The sequence below is a fragment of the Colobus angolensis genome, unplaced genomic scaffold (genome assembly GCF_000951035.1).
Source record: "Colobus angolensis palliatus isolate OR3802 unplaced genomic scaffold, Cang.pa_1.0 Scaffold137, whole genome shotgun sequence".
NCBI classification, from domain to species: Eukaryota; Metazoa; Chordata; class Mammalia; order Primates; family Cercopithecidae; genus Colobus; species Colobus angolensis.
This window is the reverse complement of record NW_012114455.1, coordinates 1,208,557-1,230,093: the sequence shown is the minus strand read 5'-3', so window position 1 is coordinate 1,230,093 and position 21,537 is coordinate 1,208,557. Positions and strand designations below refer to the sequence as shown.

Sequence of the window (21,537 nt, the reverse complement as noted above, 5' to 3'; positions counted from 1 at the left end):
CTCGATCTCCTGACCTCGTGATCCGCCCGTCTCGGCCTCCCAAAGTGCTGAGATTACAGGCTTGAGCCACCGCGCCCGGCCAATTTTTTCAAAGTAGGCTGGGCGCGATGGTGGACTCCTGTAATCTCAGCTACTCAGGAGGCTGAGGCGGGAGAATTGCTTCAACCCGGGAGGCAGAGGTTGCAGTGAGCTGAGATAGCGCCATTGCACTTAGCCTGGACAACAGAGCAAGACTCCATCACCAAAAAAAAAAAAAAAGTATTAAACATGTTTCTTAAAGAGAATACATTTAAGCTTCCAAGTGATGAAATTAAGTCAACCTTTTTGAAAGTCACAAAGTGCTATTAAAGAACAAAGTTTGAAAATCTAAGCCTATTTTTAGGATGAGTCTTTGATACCAGTCCATGAGGAAAGGCTTACTTGTGAATAAAATCAAAGGAAAACAAACTAATAGGAAAATCTTTATAATTATTATACACAAACCTTGAGGTCCAGGTGTGGTGGCTCATGATTGTAATCCGAGCACTTTGGGAGGTTGAGGTGAGAGGATGGCTTGAGGCTGGGGGTTGGAGACCAGCCTGGGCAACATGGTGAGATGCAGTGTCTACAAAAAATAATTTTTAAAAATTAGCTGGGCAGGTCGTGCTGGCCTGTAATCCCAACTTCTGAGGAGGCTGAGGCAGGAGGATCGCTTGAGCCCAGAAGTTAGGTAGCAATGAGCTACGATCACACCACTTCACTCCAGCCTGGTCAACAGAGTAAGAAAGACTCCGTCTCTAAAATAAAATAATAAATAGGCCAGGCATGGTTGCTCATGCCTATAATCCCAGCATTTTGGGGGCCGAGGCTGGGAGATCACCTGAGGTCAGGAGTTCAGGACCAGCCTGACCACCATGGAGAAACCCTGTCTCTACTCAAAATACAAAATTAGCCGGGTATGGTGGCGCAAGCCTGTGATCCCAGCTACTAGGGAGGCTGAGGCAGGAGAATCTCTTGAACCTGTGAGGCAGAGGTTGGGGTGAGCCAAGATCACGCCATTGTTCTTAAAGTATCGGTTTATCTTTCTTGTACATCATTGAACAAACGAAACTGATGCCTTCATCTCATCTGTAGCGCACCAGAGTAATAGTATCTGTGTTCTTGAAGCTGTTCTCTCCAGAACCCATGTTTCCAAGTGTGTGCAAAGTTGTATTCCTGGCATTTCCCCTGAGTGCACTTCTGGATTCCACTGTTTCGTGTTATTTGGTTGGGTGTTTTGTCTTAATAAGACATTGTTCTTCTTTTTTTTTTTTCATAGATTATCATCTGATAAGACATCTTTCTATTTCTTAGATTTGTTTTTCACTTTTGATGAATTTTTTTTCAAGTAAGTGTTTTAGAAAAGCTTAATGGAAGCAAACATTGCCGTTTCGTGTTAGAAAATATCTGTATTTTGTCCTTAATAGCATGACTAGGTTTAGAATTTTAGGAACAAAATTGGGACCCACCCACCCCACCCCGTCTGCACACAGACACAGAAAAGCACACTTTCAAGGTATTGTGTCATATTGTCCGTGATCCACTGTGCCTTGAGAAACCGATGCCAATCCGAGTCATATTCCTTTATGGGTAATCTATTTCCCTCTCTGATACATTGTCTTTCCTTAGAGATTTCATCTATGTGTTTCATCTTCTTTCATTTTTTTCTGCTTTATATTTGGCAGGCCCTTTCAGTCTGAAAACTAAAATTTGTATAATCAGTTCAGGAAATGTTCTTTGATTTTATTCATCTCCATTTTTCTATTCTCATTTTCTGAAGTTGCTGTTGGACAAATGTTTTATCTCCTGGTTCTTGGAAAGCTCTACTGTTCTTAACTTTTTCTTGATTATTTTGCTGTATGTTCTGGAAGATTTCCTCAATATCATCTTGCAGTTCACTAATTTAGCCTCCTCAGTGTCCCTTTTTTTTTTTCTTCCCCTTGAGACAAGGTCTCATTCTGTCACCCAGGCTGGAGTGCAGTGGCACAATTTCAGCCCACTGCAACCTCAACCTCCTGGGCTCAAAGGATCCTCCTGCCTCAGACCTTGAGTAGCTGGGACTACAGACACATGCCACCACGCCCAGCTGATTTTTTGTATTTTTAGTAGAGACGGGGTTTTACCGTGTTAGCCAGGATGGTCTCTATCTCCTGACTTCGTGATCTGCCCACCTCAGCCTCCCCAAGTGCTGGGACTACAGGCTTGAGCCACCGGGCCTGGCCAGTGTCACTTTTATAAGCCATCTCATTTTTAAAAACTTCCGTAACTGTTTTAATTTCCAAGAGCTTTCCTATTCTGTTCTTTTCACAATAATCTGTTCTTACTTTATGGATGCAGTCGCTTCTGAAATTTCTGTGAAAATAGTTATTAGAATTTCTTAAATTACCTTTTGTTTCTATAATTACTTACATTTCCTCCAGAGCCAGGTGTTGTTGTTTGTGTTTTGGAAAAGCTGCTGAGCTGATTGCGATGTTGATTCCTCGTGAAGAGGAATGATTAGAGGAACTTACCTAAATGATTAAATGGTCATTGTTTTTGTTTCTCTAGGTCTCAAAGCACTACAGAACATTTAAATTTGAAATCAGAATGAGTACAAGGAGAGGCTGAACACATGGCCTAATTGCTCATCTTACTCAAAGATTCCCTGAATTCCAGTGTTTTATCCAGCTTTGAGACCTATGGAAAAATAGCTAATCATGTAATTCTTGAAATTTTTGCATATTCATTTGCTTGTCAGTTTCTCTTACTGGACTGTCAGGTCCTAGAAGGCAGTAATCATATCTTTCTGGTTCACCCTTGAGTCCCCAGTCTCTTACTCAGTACCTGACACAGAAGGTGCTCAAATACTTGTTACATGATTAAGTCATAATTCCCTCACTTGATCCTTCAGGGTTTTGCAGACTCATTTTAGGTCCATCCAAAATTTGTACTGGTGTATGGCTCTCATTGTTACAAATGTGTAAATTACACTGACCTGAAGTCAGCCTCCTTTTAACTGCTGTAGGTTATACAACTTAGGCAGAATACCGTTTTGTTTTTTTTGTTTTGAGATGGAGTCTCACTCTGTTGCCCAGGCTGGAGTGCAGTGGCGTGATCTCGGCTCACTGCAACCTCTGTCTGGCAGGTTCAAGCAATCATCCTGCCTCAGACTCCTGAGTGGCTGGGACCACAGGCGCATGCCACCTCGCCGAGCTAATTTTTTGTATTTTAAGTAGAGATGGGGTTTCACCACGTTAGCCAGGATGGCCTCGATCTCCTGACCCCGTGATCCGCCCGCCTCGGCCTCCCAAAGTGCCGAAATTACAGGCATGAGCCACCGCACCCGGCCCAGAATATGTTAATAAAAGGTGGGATGACTGCCAAACTGTCTATCCACCCCACTACTGATGAACAGATAACCTTCACCAGAGCAATCTCAATAATGGAGGTAAACACACGTAAAGGAGCATAATGAACGTACTACTGCTATAATTAGAAAATAAAGTAATATTTGTGGGTGGAAAATGAGACAGTGAATAGACTACTTAGTTGCTTTTTCTCTCATACATGCTATCCTTTTATTAAGTGCAGAGCAGTTAACACATCTGTACATGAATGTGTCATTTAAGTTTCTAGCAGACTTAATGTACTCAGATCTAAAGCATCTACTTTCTAATTTTGAGAGTTGCTATAACAGACAACTCAGCTCTATAGATAGAATAAAAAGGGTTGTGTTTTCTATTACATATACCTGTCCAAGCTGTGATGTCTGTCCCTTAAAAAGTGCTTCTGGGAACAATTCCTCAGATCCTACTGGTTTTGTGATTCAAACTCAACCAAATTTTCATTTTTAGTTTTGTGAGCTCCCTTGTTTTTGGTTACTAATTATTAGTCTGCTTCAAACAGGTATTCTGAACTTGGCAAAAATAGAGTCTAGTCTCTTTTTGACCCATTTCCTAATCACTGCTCTCAATGACAATACCCTTGTGAAAGGCAAGAAAAATTTACATTGCTTTGTGTTTATAACTCATTTGAGATTGTCACATTTCTCTTATTGCAGATATGCCTAATCTAGCCTTTGTACAAAAGGCTGGACTGCTCAACTATGCTAATAAAACTCTGGAGGTTCCTCACTTCCAGTCATTTAAACTTTTACACATTTTCAATAGCCAGGCACAGTCCTGGGGATAAAAATCATATACCTTCATCCACTCAACTTCCCTCACCCTTTTTTCACTCCCCAAGACAGAGTCTCACTCTGTCACCCAGGTTGGCGTGCAGTGGTGTGATCTTGGCTTACTGTAACCTCCACCTTCCAGGTTCAAGTGATTCTCCTGCCTCAGCCTACCGAGTAGCTGGGACTAGAGGCGTGCGCCACCATGCCCAGCTAATTTTTGTATTTTTAGAAGAGACGGAGTTTCACCATGTTGGCCAGGCTGGTCTTGGACTCCTGACTTCATGATCCACCTGCTTTGAGCCTCCCAAAGTGCTGGGATTACAGGTGTGAGTCACCATGCCCAGCTGCCTTCACCCTTTTAAACTAAACTGAGATGTTTCTTTTTCTTTTTTTTTTCCTGATAGTTTATGAGATGCTTCTAAATGGTACAGATATAAATTTCAGGAAGCAAATATGTGATTGCTTAAATAACTAAGCCTACTTTTTAAAAACTTAGTTTTAAGAAACTAAGCTTAAATAAGGCAATCACTCATCACAAGTTCATGAAATACTGAAGTCTTCTACAAACCACACCCATTAGCAATCTGGAAGTAGTTCTCTGCAATACTATTGTTAATGACCAGAGATGTCATAGGAGAATGTTGGGAGTATACCTTACTTTAAACCATGCCTTTTACAATGTTTTCTGCCGAAGCTGGAAAGTGTTCACGTCCAAGATGCTCACCATTTAAAAACCCTCCTTCCATCAACTGCATAAACCTTCAAACTTGGTTTACAACTCCCAGCAATTTCTTTAACCTTTTTTTTTCCTTGAGATGGAGTTTTGCTCTTGTTGCCCAGGCTGGAGTGTAGTGGTGTGATCTCGACTCACTGCAACCTCCGCCTCCTGGGTTCAAGTGATTCTCCTGCCTCAGCCTCCCGAGCAGCTGGGATTACAGGCATATGCCACCACTCCCGGCTAATTTTTTGTATTTTTAGTACAGATGGGGTTTCACCGTGCTGGCCAGGTCTTGAACTCCTAACCTCAGGTGATCCACCCACCTCAGCCTCCCAAAGTACTGGGATTACAGGCGTGAGCCACCATACCCGGCCTAACCTCTTATAGAGACGGGTTTTACTATGTTGCCCAGACTGATCTCGAACTCCTGGACTCAAGTGATCCTCCTGCCTTGGCCCCTGCCAAAGTGCTAGAATCCCAGCCATCAGTTACCATGCCTGGCCCCAGCAACAATTTTTAACTCGGTATTTTGTCTTGCACATAGTAAAGGTCTCTGTTAACCAGATGTTTACTGGCTTCCCTCGATTAATACTCAGTACACCAATATCTAGGAGGGTCTTTCTCACTGCATGAATACACAGTAGCGATGTACACGTAGACTTTAGAACAAATAACAATCTGAGTCTTCCACCAAATATAAATGTGATTATAATCATACAATCCAGCCTTTCTCAGGGAACATTTTTCAGGGCTAATTCCTCAAAACTACTAAATTATCCAAGACAAAGTCTTGTATTCCATGAATACATTTCTCAAGATCATGATTTGCAAATTCAGCCATTACACACTTTGTGGGAAACCAGCTCACGTTTAATTGTGACATTTTAAAATTGTACAAGTATTTTGACATCTGCCCCCCACATTTAGTCTCTTAAAATGACAGGAAAACAACCAATCACAGGTTTAATACATTTACCCCTTCAGTTCCTATTTGCAGCACCCAATATTCCTCTGAAATATGAAACAGACCTGGCAGTGGCCAATAGTAAATTTCTGCCCAATGCCTCCCACCCCCAACGGAGTTGAAAAGTTCAGGTTTAGTGTTGTTGCAGTGGCACTTGTCCAGAATTGGTACCTCCCCATAGTTGGGGGACTTTAAATGTACCAGTGAAAATAGCTTTTTCCCCTTCAAGGGGAAGAAAGAAAATCACTCCTCAAAACCCAGCAGAGCTGGCTGTGAGGTCTTTCCTCCTATCTCATCTCTTCAGGGTTTTTTTTTTTTTTTTTGCAGTGGAGCAAGAGAGACCAAAACCTAACCTGAGTTACAAGAAACAAGACAGTAATGGCTATAAAGGGAGTCACCAGGAGCAACTGGGACACTCCTTTACCTCCCATATCCAATGTATGTGCTTCACAGAAAACAAAAATAACAAATCCACAAAATACAACAGCTAGAATTACAAAATCCATTCATCCAAGGGTGGTAGAAGGCAGGATGGAAAGGTGGAAGGGTAAATGGCACAGGGAGAAAAACAAAGTATTCAAATCAGTCCAGGCACAGGGACTGGCAAATGCTAGAAAATAGCTGCAGAAAAACTTGTGGTCCTTTCAGACTCACGGTGATGTTAAAAATCCACACACTGGTGTCAGGGAACATTCTGCCTTACGTGCACCAGAGACAAAAATTTCAATTCCTCAGAGAGAAGGGAATACGCAGAGGGCCCTTGGCAGAGTGTGTCCTGCCTTCCCTGGCAGGGGGAGGTGAACAGGGAAAAGAGCTGCCACAGCTTTCTTCCAATCCTGCCCATCCCCTTTGGATGGCAGGCAACTCAGTGGCCTGCAGCGGCCTTCAGTTTGGCAGGTGATGGATGCGGTGAAGGGAACTTCTCTGCAGAAGTGGAGCTGCTCAGGGCCGACTGCAGATAGACTGTCTTGTGGAAGAGTCTGTTGCTTAAGAAGACCACCAAGGAGAAGAGGCGCAACTGGAAGAGACTAAAAGGCAAGAAACCCAACTTGTTAGCTCCCCAGTTACTCAGAATTATTTGTTATTTGACAAGTTGACATTAAATTTAAAACTACAAAGGGAAAGACAAGACAAATGAAACGTGATCAAGGAAATACAGATATTAGATACATGGATGGAACAAGCAACTGAAGAATGCATTGGAGCCAGGCGTGGTGTCTCATACCTGTAATCCCAGCACTTTGGGAGGCTGAAGCAGGTGGATCACTTGAGAAAAAAATTAGCAGGGCATGGTAGCATGCACCTGCAGTCCCAGTTACCCAGGAGGCTGAGGCAGGAGAATCGCTTGAACCTGGTAGGCGGAGGTTGCAGTGAGCCAAGATCGTGCCACTGCACTCCAGCTTGGGCGACAGAGCGAGACTCCATCTCAAAAAAAAGAATGCACTGGGCCCTGCTGCTGCCCTGCCATGAATGTAATGCAGTCACCAGTGTTGAAGTATTATGGCTCTTACAGGAAACAGTCATACTTTAGATTAATTCTGATTTGAGAAGTACTTTTCTATGGCTCACTTCGGGGTACAGGCTTCAAGCTATGTCTAAAGGTGTCATATGCTATCTGTGGTTGCAGGAAGAAGAGTTTCAAAACAAAGTCAAATATTCCTCTTAAGATAAACAGTGAGCTCTGCTGTATAGCAAGAGCATACAAAAACCCAAAGCAAGGCTGGGCGTGGTGGCTCAAGCCTGTAATCCCAGCACTTTGGGAGGCCGAGACGGGCGGATCACGAGGTCAGCAGAGCGAGACCATCCTGGCTAACCCGGTGAAACCCCGTCTCTACTAAAAAATACAAAAAACTAGCCGGGCAAGATGGCAGGTGCCTGTAGTCCCAGCTACTCAGGAGGCTGAGGCAGGAGAATGGCATAAACCCGGGAGGCAGAGCTTGCAGTGAGCTGAGATCCAGCCACTGCACTCCAGCCTGGGTGACAGAGCGAGACTCTGTCTCAAAAAAAACACCCAAAGCAGACCTAAGTCTCTAATACAAGTATCCATACTGACTTAACCAAAATTGATCAAAGATTGATTGAGCTTTTCTTTGAAGTGATAATACTTTTAGAATGCTATTATTATTGCTAAAAACTTATTTTAAGGTATATTTTACTAGTGTTATCAATAAACTCATGTGGCCAGGTCATACGGCTCTCTACTTGAATATGTATAATGAGGTCAATTTTGGAAGTATATATATATATATATATATATATATATATACACACACACTCATGTGCATATATGCATGGAGAAAAGTGTGGGTTATATACCAGAAGTGTTTCTGTCTCATTAAACCTTACATTAAGATTTTCCGGGCCGGGTGCAGTGGCTCAAGCCTGTAATCCCAGCACTTTGGGAGGCCAAGATGGGTGGATCACAAGGTCAGGAGATCGAGACCATCCTGGCGAACACGGTGAAACCCCGTCTCTACTAAAAATACAAAAAACTAGCCGGGCAAGGTGGCGGACACCTGTAGTCCCAGCTGCTCGGGAGGCTGAGGCAGGAGAATGGCGTGAACCCGGGAGGCGGAGATTGCAGTGAGCTGAGATCCGGCCACTGCACTCCAGCCTGGGCGACAGAGCGAGACTCCATCTCAAAAAAAAATGATTTTCCTACAATGTGAGAATTTTTTTTTTTAAAGCCTCACTGACATAACTGTGGTGTTACAGCCCCAATCCTTTACACCGCAAAAACTTCATCACTGGCTAATACTTACTATGCTTTGCCAGGGGTCTTTGCTTCATTGGCGCTGATAATGAATAAAGGAAAGAGGATAGAGAAAAGGCAGCCACTGTTAAAAAAAAAAAAAGAAAAGAAATAATTAGTCACCTTCAAACGGCCATGACTTTGAAGAAGATAGAAGCTCCAAGTTCTTTTGCTTCCAGTGTAAATATTATGGCTTGATGAAACCTCAATATTTCAAACTTTTTTTTTTCTTTTTTTGAGACGGAGTCTCATTCTTGTCGCCCAGGCTGGAGTGCAAGATCTCGACTCACTGCAACCTCTGCCTCCTGTGTTCAAGCGATTCTCCTGCCTCAGTCTCCCAAGTAGCTGGGATTACAAGTGTGCGCCACCATGCCCGGCTAACTTTTGTATTTTCAGCAGAGACAGGGTTTCACCATGTTGGCCAGGCTGGTCTCGAACTCCTGACCTCAGGTGATCTGTCCACCTCAGCCTCCCAAAGTGCTGGTATTACAGGCGTGAGCCGTGGTGCCCAGCCCATCAAACACATCTTTCAAAAAGAACAAGAAGATTTTTCTAAGCACTGGGCATGTTTAATATTGCTGCAGGGCTGAGCATGGTAACTCATTGCCTATAATCTGAACACTTTGGGAGGTCAAAGTGGGTGGATCACTTGAGGTCAGGAGTTCGAGACCAGCCTGGCCAAAATAGTGAAACCCCATCTCTACTAAAAACACAAAAATTAGCCGGGCATGATGGTGGGTGCCTGTAATCCCAGCTACTTGGGAGGCTAAGGCAGGAGAACCAGTTGAATCCGGGAGGTGGAGGTTGCAGTGAGCTGAGATTGCGCCACTGCACTCCAGCCTGGGTGATAGAGTGAGACTTTGTCTCAAAAAAAAGAAAAAAGAAAAATTGCTCCAGGAGGCAACATAGAAAAATAATATGGGATAATGGGATATAGGGACATTCAGACTAGATCTTCATGCTAACAAATGTAGAAATGCCCTGCAGGTTTCCTGATGGACAAATGACAGTGTGGAATGCGAAACAGAACCAAGCAAGCAAAAGGTACTGACTTCATGAATTTTTATTTTTACTAGTCTCCTTCAAATCCCTCTAGCCAAATTACCTGATAATATATGAGGACTGCATTGCTGTGAGAAAAGCCAAGGGCAAACCAAACCCAAAGTAGTAAGGCCAATTCCTTTCTATGTTAGACAACCGCTGGTGCATTTCAATTCCTAAAACAAGAAAGCCAATACAATTAGATATTGTATTTCCTTTTAGTCAAGTGACTAAATAACTATGGTAGACAAACCATGAGCTTTAGGTACAGATTTATTATTATTATTATTATTATTATTATTTGAGATGGAGTCTTGCTTTGATGCCCAGGTGGGAGTGCAGTGGTGCAGTCTCAGCTCACTGCAACCTCCACCTCCAGATTTCAAACGATTCTCCCACCTCAGCCTCCTGAGTAGCTGGGACTACAGGTGCCCGCCACCTCGCCCGGCTAATTTTTGTATTTTTAGTAGAGACAGGGTTTCACCATATTGGCCAGGCTGGTCTTGAACTCCTGACCTCAGGCGATCCACCTGCCTCGGCCTCCCAAAGTGTTGGGATTACAGGTGTGAGCCACCGCACCCAGCCTAGGTACAGATTTAGAACAGAGCTACAGCATATAAATTAGAAGTGTACAAATCCGATATAAAGCATGCAAAGTTTTTTAGAATTCCATAATCATAACTTCAAAGCTGACAGGCTAAGTGAATTAAGAATTTCAGCACCAGCATCCTTTGTCAGGATTAGTCTGGAACTAAACAAGATAGCAAATCAAAAGGATGCCATTCTGTAAGTATCAGTTAACCTCTTTCAACCACGCACACCCTGGTAAATACTTGAAGGACTTTCTAAAACAACCCCAAAAGGATCCAGATGCTGACATCAATTTGATTTCTCTAATTTAGAGCAACTCGTGCTCATTTATGCCATCTTACAAGCCAGTCAGAGATATACCACGTTAAGCATCAAAAAGATAATGCTATACTACCACATCCCCCAGCCTCAAAGTTGAGAGTTAAACCCACTAAGCCGAAGGTAAGCTCCCTCTTGCCAATGAAGCTGCTTCCCTCAAAGGAAGGTTTGCTAAGAGCCTGACTATTGAGTAGTTTAAGAAGTCTGCTTAGCAGTAGCATTTTCAAACTGGGCCTCCATTTTCTGGACTTCTTTAGATGAACTTACCTTTATTGAACCAACGATATTCAAAGCAGTACAGTGAGTAGAGAAGGGACATATGCAGGAGACTAACCAGTTGACCGACAAGATGGATGGGAAAGAGACTCACAAACATTCCCTAAAGAACAAATATGGAAAATCTTAATCCCAAAGCCTCGGAAACCTAGCACCATTCACCTGCCACTCTCCAGTCATCACTGTCTGGGACAGCTTCCTAGCTGCCTCTCAAGTTTCTAAAAGGCCGGGTGCAGGGTGGGCACAGTGACTCATTCCTGTAATCCCTACAGTTTGGGAGGATGAGGCGGGAGGATCTCTTGAGGCCAGGAGTTCAAGACCAGACTGGGCAACATACTGAGACCCTGACTCTACAACAAAATTTTTAAAATAAGCTGGGCATGATGGCATGTGCCTGCAGTCCCAGCTACTCAGGAGGCTAAGGCAGGAGGATTGCTTGAGCCCAGAGTTTCAGGCTGCAGTGAGGTATGATTGTGCCACTGTACTCCAGCCTAGGTGATAAAATAAGACCCTGTCTTTTCTTTCTTTTTTTTTTTTGAGACAGCTTTGCTCCTGTTGCCCAGGCTGGAGTGCAATGACACGATCTTGGCTCACTACAATCTCTGCCTCCTGGGTTCAAGCGATTCTCCTGCCTCAGTCTCCGGAGTAGCTGGGATTACACACATGTGCCACTACACGCAATTTTTGTATTTTTAGTAGAGACAGGGTTACACCATGTTGGCCAGGCTGGTCTCAAACACCTGACCCTAGGTGATCCGCCTGCCTTGGCCTCCCAAAGTGCTGGGATTACAGGCATGAACCACCGTGCCCAGCCGACCATGTCTCTTTAAAAAAAAGTTAGGCATAACTATAAAAAGAAAAAAACAGTTTCCACCTGGCAGGACTGGAGAATAACCAGAGTAGCAGAAAAGGGCAAGTAAATTCATGTTTCTTATAATTTTATAATGTAATTTTAAAATTCTCATTTCTGTGAAAAAAAAAAATTTAAAAATCATTACCTCCCACCAGCATACATATAATACTCTGCATAAATATAATACTCTGTCTTTGTGAAGCTCCCGCTAGTGAAACAGTTTTTCTTTTTAATAAAGCTGCCCATATGCCCGGAAGGTCAGTCTCACCTGAATGAGGAAAAGAGCCTGCAGCAAAAGGTTGAAGAGCATGTCAGCAATTATTTTGCTGACACTAGGGAATGGGTGAGGCTTCCTCCCTGATACCTCAAATGCCAGGTCAGCTATATCCTGTAACAGAGAAAGTGTACCAAAACATGACTTAAATGGCCTTGATATACATCCCCAAAGCTAAGGCCACTGGTCTGCCACTAGAGATGCCAGTTAAGGCTTATTTAAAAATAAGCTGAGTGTGATGGCATGTGCCTATAGTCCCAGCTACTCAGCTAAGGTAGGAGGATTGCTGCCTCATGCGGTGGCTCACGCCTATAATCCTAGCACTTTGGGAGGCCAAGGTGGGCAGATCGGGAGGTCAGGAGTTTGAGACCAGCCTGGCCAACACGGTGAAACTCTGTCACTAACAAAAATATTTAAAAAATGTAGCCAGGCATGATGGTGCGTGCCTGTAGTCCCAGCTACTCAGGAGGCTGCAACAGGAGAACTGCTTGAACCCGGGAGGCAGAGGTTGCAGTGAGCCAAGATCCCACCACTGCACTCCAGCCTGGGCGACAGAGACTCTGTCTCAAAAAAAAAAAAAAAAAAAAAAAAAAGGCACCAGACACCCGCCAATGAGATGCTGAGACAATAATCCCATTCTATAAGAACACAAAGATCACCTACTGGCTGCTTGGCTAAGAAACATTAAAGCTGAAAAACAGGTCCCCCTACATGCCCACTAACTTCAGAGGCTGAAACTTGTCACCTGTCAAGCAATCATGCTGCGGGACCCAGACTCCATTCTGCCTTGGACCTACCTGAAACCAAATGGCATTCACCACTTTGCTAAGCACAAACAAGGGGAGCACCCAAAGAGCACTGAAAACTGACGTGAGGAAGAATTCCAGCCACGACCAAACATCTCCATGTAGTGATGGGTCACCTAAGAAAGAGAAAACGAGTTATTAGAAATGGAGAAATGGAAACACAGAAGACCAAATGCGGAACCCCCATCTCGTGACTATTCTCTGTCTCCTCCTGGATCTTTCTAGTTCTTGCCAGCACATCACTATACCTATCTCAATGAGTCTAACTCATAAAAGACACACCACATTCTAGCCACAATTCCAATTCAAAGAAACCATAGATATGTGCTGCTTATCTTGACACAAATCTGCTTACAGGATGGTAACGAGATGCCACAGTGATTACCAGTACACTCTTTGCAGGATACCATCTGGGTTTCGATCTCACCCCTGCCACTTACTAATGGTTTAACCTTGGTAACTTCCATTTCCTCGTTCATAATGGATAGAATAACAGTACCCATCATACAGGGCTGCTGAAAGGCCTGAGTTAAAAAACAGCTAATGCTCTCATCTGAAGGCTCTAGGAGAATAACTCAATATACATTTTTAAAAAGAATACAACAACAAAAAAGAAAAGAAACAGTGAAAGCTCCTGGTACACAGGAAATGTTCAGTAAACTGAGGGAGACTGAAACATCATCTCCTACTCCGTCCCCAACAGAAAAGGAGCGGGGTATATACTTACCGATAATTCGGGCTGTTACTGACTGAAGCACAGGAATAAATACTCGATAAAACAAGAGGAGACTGAACTAAAGAAAAGAAGCAACAAGGCAAACATCAAAATCCAGTCTTTAAAACGGGAGCTTCAAGTTTTAGTGTAATGATTTTATAGATGGGAGCGCCTTTTATAAATCAGGAGGCCTAGGCCAAGGCAGGCGGATCACTTGAGGTCAGTTCGAGACCAGCCTGGCCAACATGGTGAAACCCCGTCTCTACTAAAATTACAATTGGTCGGGTGTGGTGGTGCACGCCTGTAATCCCAGCTACTGGGGAGGCTGAGGCAGGAGAATCGCTTGAACCCGGGAGGCAGAAGTTGCAGTGAGCCAAGATTATGACACTGCACTCCAGCCTGAGCAACAGAGTGAGACTCCATCTCAAAAAAATAAAAAAATAAATCAGGAGGCCTGAAAAAGCATCAAAACTGGATCTATTTCTATTTCCCAACACTCCAATTGAGATACAAACTTGATACTACCTATAAAACAATGAAACTTTGGGGGCATAGAGGAACATTTCAAGAAGTATTCAGGCCAAAATACAGGCATGTACTAAGTACACAGGAATACATATTCATTAAATTTAAAGCTAACATCTGAAAACATCTGTGAATCGTTTAGATTAAGATGTGATGAATTACTCTAAATTCTAAGTCAAAGGAAATATTTATCCATTCTTCAAAGTACCCAAATTTCAGTTAAGCCTGCACTGGAGTTCTCAGTTAATAGTAGGCAATCTTTTCTGCTATAGGTTTCAATGCAAATTAGTTCTTGTTGATCACCATAAGCAGAAGCAGGGAGAACCTTGTTGTTGTCTAGCCGTATCTGCCCTTCCCCTGATTCCCCATAGTTGCTGTTAGCATTTTAAAATGTCTAGACAGTGTCAAGAGAAACTGCTACCTGTAACACTTGTGAATGAGTCATTTTAGAAACAAAATACAAGTGTATATTCAGGGCTAACTGTGATGTTTGCTTACATACAAGTGTGCTTTCTCAAGTGGGAATAAAATCACTGCAGATGCACAGACTCCTGAGTTATATTCCTAAGTGTACATCAGCAGATGAAAGCTATTTGTCTTAGTGTTTCAAGAAAACAGTTCATAGCTATCAACTTAGCAACAATCTGAAGATGCTTGTAAGGCCCCTGGAATTTAAAGAAGAACTTACCCAGAACACTCCACCATTCCAAGCACAACACTGGAAAATTCTACTAACAATACGTGGCTCACTGGAAAAGATCACATGTATTTAGTTTATAAGGCATAAGTTATTTCCTAATTGTCATTCAGTAGTTCATTTTATATCTTTTGTGGGTACTATATTATTTTTCAGTACCTCATGTTCTCCCAATGTTCTAATGTCAGTCAATGAGAAAAAAATGGTCAAGTGCAGTGGCTCACGGCTGTAATCCTAACACTTTGGGAGGCCAAGGTAGGAGGATTAGCTGAGGTCAGGAGTTCGAGACCAGCCTGGCCAAATGGTGAAACCCTGTCTCCACTAAAAAATCCAAAAAATTAGCCAGGTGTGGTGGTGTGCACCTGTATTTCCAGCTAGCTGGGAGGCTGAGGCAGGAGAATTGCTTGGACCTGGGAGACAGAGGCTGCAGTAAGCCGAGATTGCACCTTGCACCACGGCACTCCAGCTTGGGTGACAGGGCAAGACTCTGTCTCCAAAGAAAGATATATATGTACATATATATATACACACACACACACACACATATATAATATATATATATTTTTTCTGGGAAACCAGCTTTTAAAAGAAAAATAATTTAAAGTCTAATGTTGGAAAAGATTAAAAGAGAAAGTGTGGGGCTGGGGTTCTGCTATTAATACATAAATCCACACAGGCTTCCCTGGAAGTATCTATCAAACCAAATAATATTTTTTGGTTCTCTATTCAGCATTCTGATTTAACACCATGACATTTTTAGCAAGGATTATTGTTAGACCCTAGTTTAAGTCAATGTTGTGGGGAGGGGGAATCACTTGCAACATTTTTCTGGGAAGAAGCACAAAAGAAATGAAATGGTACTGAAACATCGAGTCACTATGTAGGGTCTTCCCTCCCGTGGACATTGTGGTATCAGGCATGCACTCCTTACCTCTCTTGCTTCCGCTCTATACTCTGGGCTCTTCTCTGTGCCAAGACACTACTTGCCCTTCTTCGACGCTGCTCCTCTCTCTTTTGCTGGATTCGAGCATCTAGCTTTGAGATGGTACAAATACCCCAGATGGAGTCTTTGATTCCCTATAGACAAGGATATCATTATCATTATTATTATTATTGTTTGAGACAGGGTCTTGCTGTGTCACCCAGGCTACAGTGCAGTGACTCAATCATAGCTCGCTGCAGCCTCCAACTCCTGGGTTCAAACGATCCTCCTGCCTCAGCCTCCCAAGGAGCTATGAATACAGATGTGCGCCACCACACCTGGCTTTTAAATTTTTCTTCTGTAGTGATGGTGGTCTCACCATGTTGATCAGGCTGGTTTCACACTCCTGGCCTCAAGCAATCCTCCTGCCTCAGTCTCCCAAAGGCTAAGAATTCACTCATGCATCCATCTCCCACCCATGTACTGAGTATCTTCAATAAGCTATATATTGTCATATAGAAATGCTCGAGAAGCTTATAACTTAGTAGGAAAAGCACACAAGTAAACCAAAAAATTACATTGAAGGTTTTTTTAAAAAATGTTTTTAAATATGAAACATTGCATGAATTTGTGTGTCATGCACAGGACCACGCTAATCTCTATATTGTTCCAATTTTGGCACATGTGCTGCAGAAGCAAGCACACATAGTTTAATAAGTGCCACAACAGATGTATGGCCCAAGTAGAGTGTTAGCACTGGGGCATTCAACTTCATGAGAAGGCAGAAAAAGTTATTCTGGAAGCAATGGCCAAGCTGGATTTAAGAATGGATAGCAGTCTCACCTACTGTTATCAGACAACAAATTTTAGAAATAATAGCTGGAATACAGAGAAATGGGCAAATTGATGTATTATCTGTTGACAGGAGCATACATTGGCACAGTGTCCCTTTCATCTTTTTTGTCTGAGTAATTTTTACTCCTGATTTTGCTTTTAACTCAGGAAACTCCAACTATCTAAGATAATTAAGTTCAAATGGCTGAGGGCCTAGGACACCCTAGGATGATAGGATCCCCACCTCTAAGACGTCTACAGTCCGGTGGGGCAGACAAACATGTAAATAGCACACTGCAGAACCAACACAGGGTTGAATTTTTTTTTTTTTTTAAACAGAGTCTTGCTCTGTTGCCCACGCTGGAGTGCAGTGGCACGATCTCAGCTCACTGCAACCTCCACCTCCTAGGTTCAAGCGATTCTCCTGCCTCAGCCTCCTGAGTAGCTGGGATTACAGGCATGTGCCACCATGCCTGGCTAAATATTTTTTGTATTTTTAGTAGAGAGGGGGTTTTGCTATGTTGTCCAGGCTGGGAGGGTTGAAATTTTATAGCCCATAAATGGCAAGACAACAAGGTAAAGATGTTAAAAGTAGATCATATGCTGCTGGGCATGGTGGCTCATGCCTGTAATCCTAGCACTTTGGGAGGCTGAAGCGGGCAGATCACCTGAGGTCAGGAGTTCAAGACCAGCCTGACTAAATATTTTTTGTATTTTTAGTAGAGAGGGGGTTTTGCTATGTTGTCCAGGCTGGGAGGGTTGAAATTTTATAGCCCATAAATGGCAAGACAACAAGGTAAAGATGTTAAAAGTAGATCATATGCTGCTGGGCATGGTGGCTCATGCCTGTAATCCTAGCACTTTGGGAGGCTGAAGCGGGCAGATCACCTGAGGTCAGGAGTTCAAGACCAGCCTGGCCAACATGGTGAAACCCTATCTCTACTAAAAATACAAAAATTGGCCAGATGTGGTGATGTGTGCCTGTAATCCCAGCCACCTCGCAGGCTGAGGCAGAATTGCTAGAACCCAAGAAGTGGAGGTTGCAGTGAGCTGAGATTGCACCACTGCACTCCAGCCTGGGCGACATAGTGAGACTCTATCTTAAAAAAGAAAAAAATAGTGGATCATATGCATAAAGTCTTTTCAGACCTTCTAGGATACTCTTTCAATCCTCTCTTTTTTATTCAAAAGTAATAACCTTTTTACTTTCTTGCCCTGCTAGAGTACACTGGTACCATAATAGCTCACTGCTGCCTCATACTCCTGGATTCAAGCAATCCTCCCTCCTTGGTCTCCCAAAGTGCTGAGATTACAGGTGTCAGCCACTTCCCCGGGCCATAAAGGTAACCTTTTAAACTCTCTCACTAAAGAACGAACCTCCCCACTCCAAGAACTGGCCTCTCTCATGCTAGTGGATATATAAGAGGGGGTTACAACTGGGACATTATTAGGCTTCAGACATACATTAAAAGTAGCAGACTTTTGTGCTATTGGTAATTTGGATGATTGGGTCCTAACCAGATCTTTATAAGGCATTTTCCTAGAGTATCCCCCTCACCTGCAGAGTCTGTAGAATGGGGAGAAAAAAGGTTCCGGCTGGGTGCAGTGGCTCAAGCCTTTAATCCCGGCACTTTGGGAGGACAAGGCGGGCAGATCACTTGAGCCCAGGAGTTTGGGACCAGCCTGGGCAACATGCCAAAACCCCATCTCTACTTTAAAAATGTTTTAAATACACGAAGAATTTGAAAAAAAAGAAAAAAAGAAAGGTTCTCTAATTTATATTGGAATGAATTAGTTTAGGTGACAGTACTGTATCAATGTTCATTTCTTAGTTTTGGCAAATGTACCACGGTTATATGTTAACATTAAGGGAAGCTGATGAAGGATATACAGGAACTCTCTCTACTACCTTGTAACTTTTCTGTGAATCTAAACACATTCCAAAATAAAAAGTTTAAAAAAAAAAAAAAAAAGCTCTGAAGCCAAGATGACCAGGGTTCCAACCCAATACTGGAGACATCCACTGAAGAGGTCTTCCAAGCACCTGCAAGAGTGTCTACAAGATGTAGAACAATACCTATCTCTTGAGTAGTGTGGTCTAGAATAATAACCTGTATGTAAAGAGCCCAAGAAATACGATAAAAGTTCCAAAAACCCTACAGGATTTCCTAGATGGTTCCTTCAGCAAAATAAAAAGGCCAAGAGATGAATTCCTATAAACAAGGTGTACTCACTCTGGCAAGGTCCTGGAGAAAGGTTTTGACACTGTCAGCCATTCTTCACCACCAAACTATCAACTACACAGAGGAGAGAGAAGTGTCCCCAAATCTCTCATCATGAAGGATCTGGAAACAGATGGAACATAATGGGGGCAAAATATTTATTTTAAAGATGTTACTTCATGCACATTTCCACATGATGACCTCACATACTTGTAGCTCTATAGAGTGAATCAAGTGAAGCTATTCGTGTACAGCTGAAACCTAAAATGCCTAATTTTTTTCTAAACCACTCACCACCCTTTCATTTTTACAAGCGGTTTTGCAGTTTACACCCTTTCATTTTTACATTTTACATTTTTACAATGTGCTCTTGACCAGTAACCTCTGAGCCTCAATGTCCCTAACTATCCCTCCTACACATTCCAAGCACTTTTGAGGGTTTGGAGATGGATGATAATTAAATTTCAGTATCTTAAGCAATTTTTATGTTTGCTGGATACCTTCAGATACTTGAATGAAAATACAAGAGCAAGATAAAAATTCTTATAAACATTACTACATACGTGCTTCAGTCATAGAGCCCTCCGGCACACAGTAAGGTTTAAGGTATGACATGAAATTGGCTACCAAAACCTCCAAATATGTCTTTTTAATGGTCTTTTTGTTTTGGTTTGGTTTGGTTTTGAGACAGTCTCGCTCTTGTTGCCCAGGCTGGAGTGCAACACTCGGCTCGGTTCACTGCAACTTCCACCTCTCGGGTTCAAGATATTCTCTTGCCTCAGCCTTCTGAGTAGCTGAGATTACAGGTACCTGCCACCACGTCTGGTTAATGTTTTGTATGTTTAGTAGAGATGGGGTTTCACCATGTTGGCTAGGCTGATCTCGAACTCATGATCTCAGGTGATCTACCCATCTCAGCCTCCCAAAGTGCTAGGATTACAGGCATGAGTCACCACGCCCAGCTGGTCTTTTCTGTTTTATAACTTTAAATATATACAGATATAATTTTAATAAACATGCAATAAATAGTGGATTTTAAACTAGGCCTCAAAAGAGTTCATATGTATAAACAGTCTTTAAAACAGTAAGGCTTTTCCATTTTATTTCTCAGGTGAATGGGATATCTAGTTTCAAAAATTAACTTGAGAGTTCATGTGTATAAATTTAATATACTCTTCTCTCATTTAATCTATGGTGACTTCTAAGATGAATAGAAAACCCGCTTTCATGCATTTTTTAAGAACTTGCTATTCTAAAGTTCTCAACACTCACTAAACCAAGTTGCAGTATTCTCAGTTTAAGAGGTAGGACCATAATACAAAGACAGAATTTCACAAGCAGCTTGTACAAACCTTGAATTTCAAAATATAAGCACTTTCCCCGACCTTTAACCACTTCCCAAACTGCTCCTCATTGACCCAACTGGACTAATGCCATTCAGAACTGGAAGAGCAGGGGATATGGCAGTAGGAAGGCAATTTGCCCAACACTGTATATACCCTCTGCTCCTTAGGTCAAATCCTATACAGATGGGCTCACTTCGGAAAGAAGTGTCTAGGGTAAGAAACTTCTGTTAATACTCCCACTATTCCCTCCTGAAAACAAATACCTCAGAGTTCCAATCGCATAGGTACAGCCATACAGACGTGTTCTCAGGGTTGAGGTGAGGGCAGCTGAGCTAGATGACTAGCAAATGCTCAGTGATATGCACGACACTAGTTTGTAAAGACTCACAGATCCACTCCCTTAACCTGCCACTTGCTCATCTGGAAATGAAGGGTACTAAACTTCTTCATAGGTTTCTTGCATCTAATAGGGCACAACAGCATGAAAAACACTTAAAATTCTATATAAACACAACCCCACTAAAGTGAGCCAGCTGGGAGGTTTAAGGAAGCCCATTACTTGGCTTGGATTTCTCACAGGGTACTGACAGGGAACCTGAAACATTCTGCCTCAGTCCACAACAGCTGTGGCATTTGATCCCTGGCCAGCTAACACCTGGTTTCTGCATGTACCAAGTGGCAGGACACCTCCTGACTAAGAGTGGCCTATGAAGGGTAAATCACTTCACTTTTATACTTGGCTCCTAACATCCTTCCTACAGGAACATTTGGTGAACTACCCAGTCTGACAAAAAGTGAGGCATGGGGAAAAATAACTTGCCACAATTTGAGATCACACACAGAGACTGAATGACACAGGGAATCCTACAGCTGAGCTAGACAGATGAAGATGAATCTGGTTCATTTTTAACAGGTGAGAGAACCGAGTCTCAGGAGTTAAATGACTTGCCCAGACTGACAGCAAATGAATGGTAGCTACAGTGAACCTCAGAACCCGGTGTCCTAATGTTACCTCGGTCGACTTGTTTTTAAGCTTTGCAATGTTTTGTTTTTTTTTAACACGAGCATCCCATGGACAAATAACCTCTCAAACCTGGAAATACAAATGACATTAAATTCCTAACACTCATTAAAAGCTAATAAGCATCTGCTGAGGCACAGTCCTGCACTTTTATTTCTAAGTCACTAAACCCAAGTCTCAGCAAGCAGGAAGCTGTCGCAGCCCACTCCAGGTACAGGGAAGGTAAACATCCTCCCTTCCCACGGGGCTCCACGGGCTGCCTCTGAGTCCACAGGTCCATTCGGGCCCATCTCCCCACAGCTCCTAGGCAATTCGGCTGAAAACTGGTCTCCCTCCTTAGGCACAACCGTGCGCGAGGTGCGGACCACGCACACCTCCGGTCACACAAGGAGCTAAAGATAGCCGCGCCCCACCTGGAGCAGCCTCGCCCGGGGATGTGCCCGGTCCCGTCCCGCTCCCTCCGGCCCCTTCCCGCAAGGGGTCCTCAC

At 43.0% G+C, this 21,537-nt stretch overlaps 1 protein-coding gene across 1 annotated transcript; it reads right to left on the bottom strand.

The window, feature by feature from the left end:
* Window positions 1-5,740: 5,740 nt before the first annotated feature.
* Window positions 5,741-21,122, bottom strand: EI24 (etoposide induced 2.4). The gene is made up of 11 exons (XM_011934604.1): window positions 21,041-21,122; window positions 18,695-18,805; window positions 15,636-15,781; window positions 14,696-14,756; window positions 13,495-13,561; window positions 12,759-12,883; window positions 11,956-12,075; window positions 10,826-10,937; window positions 9,714-9,825; window positions 8,619-8,693; window positions 5,741-6,884 (listed from the first exon to the last, which is right to left on the bottom strand). The coding sequence occupies exons 2-11, from the start codon at window positions 18,734-18,736 to the stop codon at window positions 6,722-6,724; spliced, it is 1,023 nt and encodes a 340-aa protein (XP_011789994.1). The 5' UTR covers window positions 18,737-18,805; window positions 21,041-21,122; the 3' UTR covers window positions 5,741-6,721.
* Window positions 21,123-21,537: the final 415 nt, after the last annotated feature.